We start from the raw sequence: 11,087 nt of genomic DNA on the forward strand, positions 1-11,087 counted from the left end.
TTTCTGTGCTGTTTTTTTCTTACAGTATTAAGAGGGAAATGAAGTATTTCTTGATACCCTATTGATATCATGAATTTATACTGCCCTCCTGGTCTTTACACTAGGAACCCCTGCAATAGGAAGTTGAGCCAGCACTACTGTTAAGTTGTGGATGAACCAGAACTGGCTGAGTCTTACCGGTTTCCTTACAGTCTAGGGGAGAAAGGGAGCAAATGTCTGCAGGCTGCCACCACCACACATGTGATCAAATCGCAGACTAGCCAGCTCTCTAGTTGTCTGGCTGCAGAACAGATGGCCATTAAAGAAATACAGATGACTCACATATGGCTCACTCAAATGACTGGTTTGTAAATGGCATCTATCGTTAATGTAGCCATGCCCTAGCATCATGGAAAGACCCTCTGGAAACTCGTCCATCAAACCCCAGCCCTCAACATATGGCACTAAGCCCTGAACCATTCCAAATGAGGGAGGATGCCACAAAGGAGTCACACAATCTGCCCAGAAAAAAGGGAAGCAGAGAACCAAAAAATCTCAAAAAGACACCACCTATGTTCATGGCATCAGCCTCATTCAAGAGTCCTGCTGTGGCACTGTAGGCTAACTGCAAGATCTGAATCCATCAGATGCTCCTTAGAAACCCTGTACAGGGTCACCATGAGTCGGAACTGACTCCACGGCACTTCACAGCAAACTTTATCCACAGGCTAATTATTCCCTAACTCCCACTCAACTCCCTGTGATCCTGCTTCCAACTACCAACTAACATCACCAAGTGAATGTCCCAGAAGATCCTCCTCCTCCTCAACCCCAAATGAAACGTGTATCTTCTTCCCACCAAAACGTGTTCCTCTTTCTATTCTTTAATTCCTCAAATGTATTCAGTAAATATTTCCTGAGTGTCTGTCTGGATAAGGAGGTTGAGAAGGGTTCAGCAGTGGACAGACACAGTCCCTGCTCTCTTGGAGCCTGCTCCCTATCTCCATTCTACTTCAGTATGCAGCAATCACTGGTAGCAATCACTCGAGCCTACTAGAGCCATGAGCTTCATCTTACAACTCTTCATTCACCTCTAACTCCGGGCTCGATACACTCACTACCACGTCTTGCTAGTTTTGACTCCAAAACGTTTCTCAAAATTCAGGCCCACATCCTGGTCCAAGACAACAGCAGCCCTGTCCCCACCCTGACTGCAACGTCCTTTGTTTACCAGTCCCTCTTCCAAAACTCTCTTCTTGGAAACTAGCCCACTTATAAACTGCTACCATTACTGTCCAGTAGGTTCCCACTGACCGCGACCTCATGCCTGTCAGAGTTGTTAAATGCCGTTGAGTCAGCTCTGACTCAGTGACCCTGTATAGGATCTCCGAGGAGCAGCTGGTGGGTTTGAATTGCTAACCTTGTAGTCAATAGTCCAGTGCCTATCCTTAAGCACCACACCAGGAATCTGCATGTTGGAGTAGAAGTGTGCTTTTCAAGGGTTTTCAAGAGTATATCACCAGACCCCTCTTCCAAGGTGCCTCTGAGCGGACTTAGACCTCCAACCTCCAGGGGCTGAAAAACTGCCATCAGTCCCCTCTATCTCGAGGCTAAAGAGTTTTTCAAGCCCTTTCTTATCTGACTCCAGCTTTCCGTCCCAGCCATAACTCCGGCTACTCCTGGGCCCAAACACATTAAACCTGGTTATGCTCTGAAAATGTCCTCTGGCCTCTCATGACTTCAAGCCTTTGTTCAAGCAGCTCTCTTCTGCCTCAAATGCCATTTCTCCTTGGTCTTGGTCTACTTGTTGGTGAGGATGGTTGTGTGCTGTGGAAACGATTCCGACTCAGAGTGACCCTGTACAGCAGGAATGGGGAACCATTTCCCTGCCAAATCGGACCCACATGCCTTTGGCTGTGTAGTCTCTGCTGAACAAAGCGTTAGGCATGCGGGACATCTCACAATGGAGGAGGCCCCCTCCTCTGCCAAAAACTGAAATCAGCAAATAGAGCGTCTATAATCAGACTATTACCCATATTCCTTTGGAGACTAATTACTACAAACACTTACCTGATTCCACATTAAGCTTTCCTAAAATAGGGTTTTACATTTACTGCTCAACCTACAGGGCATCTTAATTCTCCCATTCCCAGTGTTGGCTCTTTCTAAATATTGTATGCATTCTTCTTCTCCAGTCACACTTTATTCCTAGGCCCAGGATAAAGCAGGTCCTTTCTCCCTCATGTCACCTCATCTCCTTCTCAGCAAATCACTTGCTTATAACCGTAAATCTAAATGTCAAGATTTACAAGTATGTATGAATGGTTATAGCATATCCTACAAGAAACCCCAAGGGAAGACATAAGTCTGTCAAAGGAAGAATGTAGATTAAAAACAGAGTATGTTTTTCATTCTGCAAAACAAAAGAAAATCACATTTCTTCCATGAGTAGGGAGACCTAAGTCCTTAACAGGGCTTTGGGGTCCTGGTGTGGCACTGTAGGATAAGCACTCGACTTCAAGGTCGGTTTGAACTGCAAGGTCAGTGGTTCAAACTCACCAGTTGCTCCTTGGAAACCCTATACAGGGTCTCTAATGAGTCAGAACCACCTCAACGGGACTTAACAACAACCAGGCTTTAGATTGCACTGCCTGTACGTGTGATACAGAACTCCAAGGAGTGGGATAGACCAGCTTCCGCCCAGCACATGGAAGGCCCCAGAGGCTCACCAGTTCTTCCCTCAGCTTTCCGAGTGTCTCGATCTGGTTAGTGCGCGTGCTCAGCACACCCGACAGCTTCTCCATGAGGATGTCGTATTTACTCCTCCTGCAAGAGACACAGTACAGCTCATTCTTCTCTAAGACACTACAGCCTGACTCTGTTTTGGCTGCTCTAATTTCTAAAGGCACAGCACACACGGCTGCAATAGAAGAGCAAGCAGATGGTTTCATTAGAACACACTGACCTGTCCACATGAAAGCGGTTCAGGAGGAGGAGGATCGAGTGTTGCTGGGCTCCAGTGGGTAATCGGATCACGTGCGACTGCATCGTAATGAGCCTGTTCTTGTTCAAGATTTTTCTGTGATAGTGAAGTTTCCCAGCATCCACCCTGGGGGAGAGAAAGAGGGTGGCTGTGCCATTTTGCTCTGCTGGTGGCTTTCACCCCACAGTGTACAAAGCCTCTCATTGGGACATAAACATGGGAGGGACACACACTTCTCAACTAAACAACCTAAAAGGACAGTCACCATGAAACCATTGCCATGGAAAGAAAAGCCAATTTCAGCCAAAGAAGCACCCCAGGGCCTCCCAGGAAAGGCCAATGAGTGACAGGGATTACAGGTGAGGTGAGGTGAGATGGAGTGGGAGACCATACAAGGGTAATGAGGAGCTGAGGAGACCAGGATGTCTCAGCCTGCAGTGGACAATACCATTCTGGTTTCCCTGGGGACAGTCACAATTTAGGCCCATGGCCTTGGCATCCCTTGTGGTCAGCTCCATCCTTTTCTGTTATTTTGGTCTGTACAATAAACTGTATGGTCATCTTCAGGCCTTCTCAAAAGGAAAGCTTTGCACTCCCAATCACAACAGGTGACAGGCCCAGGAAGTTACAGGGATGCCAGGACTGGGAGACAAGTCAGAGGTTGCTGGGTTCAGAGCGCAATGCACAGTCAGCCCTGGGAGGGAAGTGGGAAAGAAAGTCCCCTCTTACTTGAAAGCAGTGCTGTGAAGGTCTCGCTGGAGCTCTCCTTCCCACCTGGACCTGCCTAATCGCTCCAAAATGCAGTAAGAGAAATCAGGGAGTTTGAGGTCAGGGTCGCCCTCCGAGCCGATCAAGGCCCTGTAACGCATGTCCTGAGAAGCAACAATGATCAGCTTCTTCCCCCACCTGCGAATCAGGAGCAACCACATGAAAAGATCAAATGTGACTGTGAGAAAAGCAAAACACGTTTTTAGCTTATACCTTATAGAACCTTATATAAGGATGCTGAATTTCAAAAGTTCACATTGTCTCCTAAGTTAGTAAGTTTTCAGGATCTTACGGATACTGTGAATGTGCATAGGTACTCTTGTTCACTGAGGGTAAAGGGTTTGGAAAGGGGGTGACATCAGCATGATGGAGGTGTAAGGTGCCGTGTGCTCCCAGGAGCACCCCAAACAAGCGAAACATCAGTGGTTCCAAAGGCACCTGTTGATGGGGAAGCAAGAAAAAGCCACCTTCTAAATGACAGGAAAACTTTCTGTTTCTGTGTGTCTATAGAGTCCTGACTCTATAGGATAAAGGACACTGCAGGATAAGGGACTAGATGGTAAGGTCGATTTGAAACACAAGGTGGGAGGTTCAAACTCACCAGCCGCTCCTTGGAAACCCTACACAGAGAGGAACTGATTTGATAGCACTTAACAACAACGGAGTACTGGTGTAGAGCCAGAAGATAAGCACTGGACTATTAACTACAAGATCATCAATTTAAACCCACCAGCCACTTCTCGGAAATCCTAGACAAAACTGCTATGAGCAGAGACTAACTCAACTGCACTTAACAACAAAAACAATGGCCCTAGTTTGGTGTTAGTGCTAAAAGTGGACCTTGACCACTTTCCCAGAGAGGGACCCTGTGTGTCTGCAGCTACCCGAAAAACTGATACACAGGGCATCTACCTCAGAACTCACAGAGGGCAGACAAGTGGTAGGCAATGCCTGAAAATCGAAATTCCCAGAAACTGCTTGGAGCTAAGAATCTGACTGAGACTGAGACACACACAATAGATGCCCAAGGACTGGAAGAAGCCCAGCAGAGTTTATTTTAGGAAACTAGGGCATTCAGAAACATGAAGACATTTAGAAGCCACATTCAGGCATGCAGGTTCACAACAAAATGTTCGCACATTCTTTCAACTCAGACTGACCCCACTAAGATTCAGTGCCAGTTCAGCTATGTGTTGAAGGAGTGCGCAGCCCAGAGCCAATGTGCAGAGTGGGAGAGGCATTGTTTTTCCCTCCCCTGGTGGTGTAGACAATCTGTCAAAACACCAGCTAAACACAGCTAAGGATCAGAGACTTCAATGACCACAAACAACCAGGAAGTCAGTCACTGAAAATCAGTCAGGAAAAGCCGCTAAGCAAATGGACTACAACAAGCTCCAAGAATTAAAAACACACAAAACTAGGAGGCAAAGAGAAAATCTGGAGCTCTGGTAGCATAGTGGTTATGAAACGGGCTGCGAACCGCAAGGTCAGCAGTTCAAAACTACCAGCCGCTCCGCAGGAGAAAGATGAGGCTTTCTGCTCCCGTAAAGATTACAGCCTCGGAAACCCTGTACAGGGTCGCTATGGGTCGGAACCGACTCGACGGCACTTAACAACAATAGAGTTAACACACTGTAATACTTAAATGTCCAGTTTTCAACAACAACTAACAACAACTCAAAGTATATAAAGAAAAAGGAATGAATGTCATTCAAAAGAACAAAATAAAGTAACAGCAACTATTCCTGGAGAGTCCAGGTGTGGCGCCACAGGATTAGCAATCAACCTCAAGGTCGGTTAGAACACAAGGTTGGCAGTTCACTCACCAGCTGCCCCCTGGGAACCCTATCTGGTCTCTATGAGTCGAACTGACTCGACAGCATTTAACAACAACAAGAAAGAAAACTATGGACAAAGAAGTAAAGGAAATCAGGAAAAAACAAAATGAGGAATCAATAAAGAGAGAAATTACAAAAATAAGTCCAACAGAAATAACAGAGTTAAAAAGTATAACAACATAAAACTTGCTTAAATGAAAATTTAAGCTGGTAAAAGAACCAGCCCATCTTACTTACGATGGGACAAAACTCTTTAGTCCGAGCAGCAAACAGAAAGAAGGAAATGAACTGTCTGAAAGACATGTGAGGCACCATTAAGGGGACCAATAGCCACATTAGGGAGTCCTAGAAGAAGAGAAGAGAAGGGGGGGCCGAAAAAACATTTGAAGAACTAATGGCTGAAACTTCCCAAATTTGACAGAAAGACATGAATCTTGACATTCAAGCCCAATGAACTCAAAGTAGGATAAATTCAAAGACATTGACCACAATGAGACATTATAATAAAACTCTCAGAAGTCAACGATAAAGAATACTGACAGCAGCAAGAAAAGTGAATTATTGCATATGAGGAATTTCAACAATAACAGAATTTCTCATTAGAAGCCATGGTGGCCTAGGGCCAGCAGTGAGATGATATATTGGAAGTGCTGAAAGAAAAATACAAAACAAAACTCAAGAATTCTTTATGTAAAAGATAAGGCCTTCAAAATAAAGGTAAAATTAAGACATTCCCAGATAAACAAGAGATGTGTGAGGCTTTTTTTTTATCCATGTACCAGGACTACATGAAATGCGAATGGAAATCCTTTATATTGAAAAGACGCTAGATAATAATTCAAAGCTGTATTTCAAGGCATCTAGTAAAAAACAAATAAACATACTGTCATCAAAAGACTCAACTAGAAAGAACAAATAGGTTGAAAGTAAAATATGGAAAATATTCCGTGCAAATAGTAACCAAAAGAGTTGGGATGGCTAATATTAATAACATATATAAACACACTTTATAAATAAGTAAAAAATTGTTACAGAATAAGAAGTATCATTTCCAATTTGATGAACTTGACCTACACTCATGGAGGTAGTAGCTCTAAATACCAACAAAGAGGGAAGGATGCTATCTCCTCTGTACATAGGATAGATAGGGATGGGCAACTTAGACATTGGCTACCTAAAGCGAGGAGGGGGCGATAAAGCTTGTAAGTGACTGGCTTACAAGCTTTCAAGAGGGAGTTTAATAAGAGTGTGTGAGGGAAGATAGTTGTTGTTGTTGTAAGTGCCGTCGAGTCGGTTCCGACCCATAGCGACCCTGTACAGGGTTTCCGAGGGTGTAAATCTAGATGGGTCTGGTAAAAAGATGGGGATAAGATTCTTACGATTCATTATAAGTTAACTGTTATCATGACTAAGGATTTCACAATTGTAAAAGAAGTTTTATAACAAAAATGGGGGAGTAGTTAATCTTACAGTCCAGAAACAGAGGACCCTAGGACCATCAAAGGAGAAGAGCACAAGTGGAATGCGGGACCCTATCCAGAGAAGCAGTGACACCATAGATGGAGGTAAAGATAGGGACATGGAGAGAGGGAGCAGCTGAGGACTCTAGATTCATGGGCAGCGAGGAACTGAGAGCTGGTGGCTAGGAGGCAGACTTGCAGAATGTGCTCCTTGGTGGTTTAAATTATTATATATGCCTGAGTGTTTTAAATAAAAAGAAAAAAAGAAAGAAATACCAGGAAGATGTTTACCTGTATTTTATTGACTACACAAAAAGGCACTGGGCTATGAGGACCATAATGCAGTGCAGTAGGATACTTCATATGTGGCACTGTAGGATCAGCTCTGGACAGCAAACCATAAGGTTGAAGTTCAAACCCACCAGCTGTTCCTTGGAAACCCGACACAGGGTCACTACAAGTCTGAACCAACTCAATGGCACTTAACAACAACCCATAGTCTTTGTAACTCCCACCAAACAACATTTTTGCCTTGCTGGGTCTGGGTAAGAGAAGATGAGAGAAGATGCTGATATAATTATATTATTCAGTTGTGAGAGGTTAACTGTAGATAAGGGTATTAAATGAGCATCTCATAAAAGGAGCATGGGAGGATATCTTACTACCATCCAATAAGAGCCAGGGGTGGACCGAGTCCTTTGGAACCTGAGATCCATGCATACTGAACCTCTTTCACCCAGAGACAGAAAGCTGTGACACTACAGGAGTGACAGAGGAAAAGCAGCAGCAGAACCAAGAGGCAGAGCAGTGGGATTCTCAATCCCGCTGCAGAGTGACTTTGGGCAGAAGAGAGGGGGAGCCTAGGTTTGCGGGAGGAGCGTGCCTTCAGGCTGAGTCTTAGGGTGGAGTGGTGTGCTGAGTGAGCCTTCAGCAGCAGCTCTGATTCCTGCTGTGCTGCTCTAGCACTGACTGCTAACCATAAACCCACAGGTACTCCTTGGGAACCTTGTTCAGGGTTGCTATGAGTAGGAACACCAAGGTGGCTCTGTAGGATAAGCATTTGGACCACAAACCACAAAGTCAGAGGTTCAAGCCTACCAGCAGCTCCTCAGAAGAAAGATGAGGTTTTCTGTTCCCACAAAGATTTACAGCTTCAGAAACTCTGTATGGTCGCTATGAGTCGGAACTGACTCAATGGCACTTAACGAGTCACAATTGCCTTGATGGCAAAAGAGCGTTTGTAACATTGCCAGAGCAGGGTAGAGGTTTGGCCAAGGGGCCAAGGGCCAGAAAGAGGTCTGCGTGTGGGCATGGCAGAGGAGAGACTATACTGACTGTAAGAACTGAGCTTTGAGCACTTCCTGATCTGCCATTGTAGCCTGTTAATTTCCCTAATAAAACCCATTAACTACGAGGATGGTACCTACTTCTGTGTGACCACTGCAATGAATGATCAAAACCAGAGAAGTAGAGGGATGGGCAAATGCCATTATATTTTTCAAATACAAATTATGGATGACAACATGAATGGGAATTCCAGCACACATATTTGTGTTCATGCAGAACCTGTACACCAAGAGGAAGCTGACTGAACAAAACAAAAGCATACTACTGCGTGGTTTAAAAACAGAAAAGGTGTGTGTGCTTTTATCCTTATACTCACTCAATCTGTATACGGAACAAAGTATCTGAGAGGATGGGCTATAGGAAGAAGAATGCGGCACCACACCAGGATTAAAGAAGACTCATACACAACCTGTGATATCCAGATGATATAACCGTGCTTGTGGAAAGAAAAGACAACTTGGAATAGCAAAGACTCCATCTTTTAGTATGGATGACTCCAGAGGTCAGCTGAAGCCCGCATCTAAAGTGGCTATGCGTGACTCCCACCACTTGTCTGTCAGTCTGTCATACTGTGGAAGCAGTGATGCAGGAAGAAGCTATGTCACCCGTATTTAAATACCAGCAGGATCACCCATGGGGACAGGTTTCAGTTTCCAGACTAAGACAAAGAAGTAGAGGTGGGCAACTTCGGAATGTTTAGCCACTGAAAACCTTATGAACAGCGGGGAACAGTGCCAGCATCAGAATACTGAATACTGAAACATTATCAACAGCACCAGAATATTGTCAGACAAGCACTGGAAGATGATTAACCCCTCAGGTTGGAAGGTACTCAAAATACAACTGCAGAAGAATTGCCTCCCCAGAGTAGAGCTGACCGTGATAACTCAAATGGAGTAAAGCTTTCAGTACCTCCACTTAGTACAACTCAAAATGAGAAGAAGCAGTTGTAACCATTCATTAATAATCAGAACATGGAATGTATGAAATATGAATCTAGGTAAATTAGAAGTTGTCAGAAATGAACTGGAACCCATAAAGATCGCTATCCTAAGCTGGTGCCATAGTGGGGAATGTTTGGCCATGCCCAGGTAACCACATTTCCAGCCATGACATTTTGTTGTTTTTAATACCGTCGAGTTGGGCAACTCATAGCGACCATGTAACAGGGTTTTCCGATGAGCTGCTGATGAGTTTGAACTGCCAACCTTGCAGTTCAAACCCACCTAGAGGTCCAGTGCTTATCCTATAGCGCCATACGTCCAGCCATCTCAATGTTGTTGTTAAGTGCCATTAAGTTGGTTCTGACTCATAGCGACCCTGTACAGGGTTTGCAAGGAGCAGTTGGTGGGTATGAACTGCTGATCTTTTGGTTCGCAGTCCAGTGCCACACGTTGTTGTTGTGGAGTGCCATCGCGTCGGTTCCAACCCATAGCAACCCTGTATAGGGTTTCCGAAGAGCAGCTGGTTAGCGTGATCCCCTCCCCAACCTTGCAGTTCAAACGGCTTTGCAGTCTGGCGCATTAACCCACAGCACAACACCAGGGGTGAGTTAATAAAATGTTTGTACAAATCTAGCAGGCTAAGTTAAAAAAAAAAAAAAACAATTTTTAAAGAATGCTCATAGCAGATTTATTCATAATAGGAAAATATGGTAAGCCATGGGAAAGTCTGTGAAGTGAGGATTAGTTTAGCAAGATGGTATTTTCACATAAAAGAAGGGCAAAGAGAAATCAAAAAGAATCAATAATTGTGACAGTCAACAGGTCAAACATGCTTCATAAACACTGTTGTATCAAACAGTCCATGTACGAGTCAATTATAGTTGAAAAATGTATGATTCAATTATAGTTAGTCCTAGAATAAGCAATGCTGCTAATTGTAAAGTTACAGGTTCAAGTCCACCCAGAAGTGACTTGCAAGTTCTGAAATCCATTTCCTCTCCCAAAGCATCTTACTATGTATGACAACCCTCCCAGATTTTGATTTTCATGATCAATGCAATGACAGTAGTTTTTCCAAATTCCACATCAGGGCAAGGCCTCTGTTCTTTAAACTGAAAGCAGGGCAGGCTCTTGGAAATTGGGTCCATACCAGAAAAATCTGGTTCTGTTCCAAGTTTTTTCCTCTCTAGAACCAAGTTGCAGGCTTCCTGCCTAAGAGATCCAACTTTTGCTCCTTCCTGCATCAGGATCAACTGGGTGGCACGGGTTTGGTTTTGGTTAGGTGATGCCAGCCACAGGGAAGTAAATCTCTGCAGGTACTTCCTGTCCACCTCCTTTAGGACTGAACTGTTCAGGAGCAGTGGTTGTATACACAAGATGTCCATTCCATTCCGTGGCCACCTTCTCTTTTAACCTAGACAAGGGCATCTCTGCTCTCCACCCTGCTCACTGTGGGATCACCGGGTCCAGGAGCCCCAGCCTCTGGGGTCTGAGGATCCAGGAACAGGGGCAGGGGTACCAGTTGGTTGGGAACAGGAGCAAGCTAAGTTTTAAACTGATAATTTTGTACGGCCTGCAAATGATGTTATAAATTTTGGCAGAAAAAGGGTTCCTCACCCCAGTCCTAGGTATTAGTGAGCTAAATTGGACTGGTATTGGTCACTTTGAATCTGACAATCATATGGTTTACTATGCCGGGTATGACAAACTCAAAAGGAATGACATCACATTCATCATCAAGAAGAAGATTTCAACGTCTAGCTTGAAG

The 11,087-nt window shown here is 44.4% G+C and overlaps 1 protein-coding gene across 1 annotated transcript in view; it reads right to left on the bottom strand.

The window, feature by feature from the left end:
• The window catches only part of GTF3C1 (general transcription factor IIIC, polypeptide 1, alpha 220kDa), an 84,771-nt gene that overhangs the window by 61,951 nt on the left and 11,733 nt on the right, over positions 1–11,087 (bottom strand). Inside the window, exons 3-5 of the mRNA XM_006859896.1 lie at positions 3,692–3,868; positions 2,945–3,088; positions 2,709–2,805 (exon numbers count right to left, since the gene is read on the bottom strand). Coding sequence (XP_006859958.1) covers positions 2,709–2,805; positions 2,945–3,088; positions 3,692–3,868 — 418 coding nt within the window. The remainder of the gene's footprint in view (positions 1–2,708; positions 2,806–2,944; positions 3,089–3,691; positions 3,869–11,087) is intronic.

This window comes from Chrysochloris asiatica, unplaced genomic scaffold (assembly GCF_000296735.1).
Source record: "Chrysochloris asiatica unplaced genomic scaffold, ChrAsi1.0 scaffold00034, whole genome shotgun sequence".
In the NCBI taxonomy this organism is placed as follows: Eukaryota; Metazoa; Chordata; class Mammalia; order Afrosoricida; family Chrysochloridae; genus Chrysochloris; species Chrysochloris asiatica.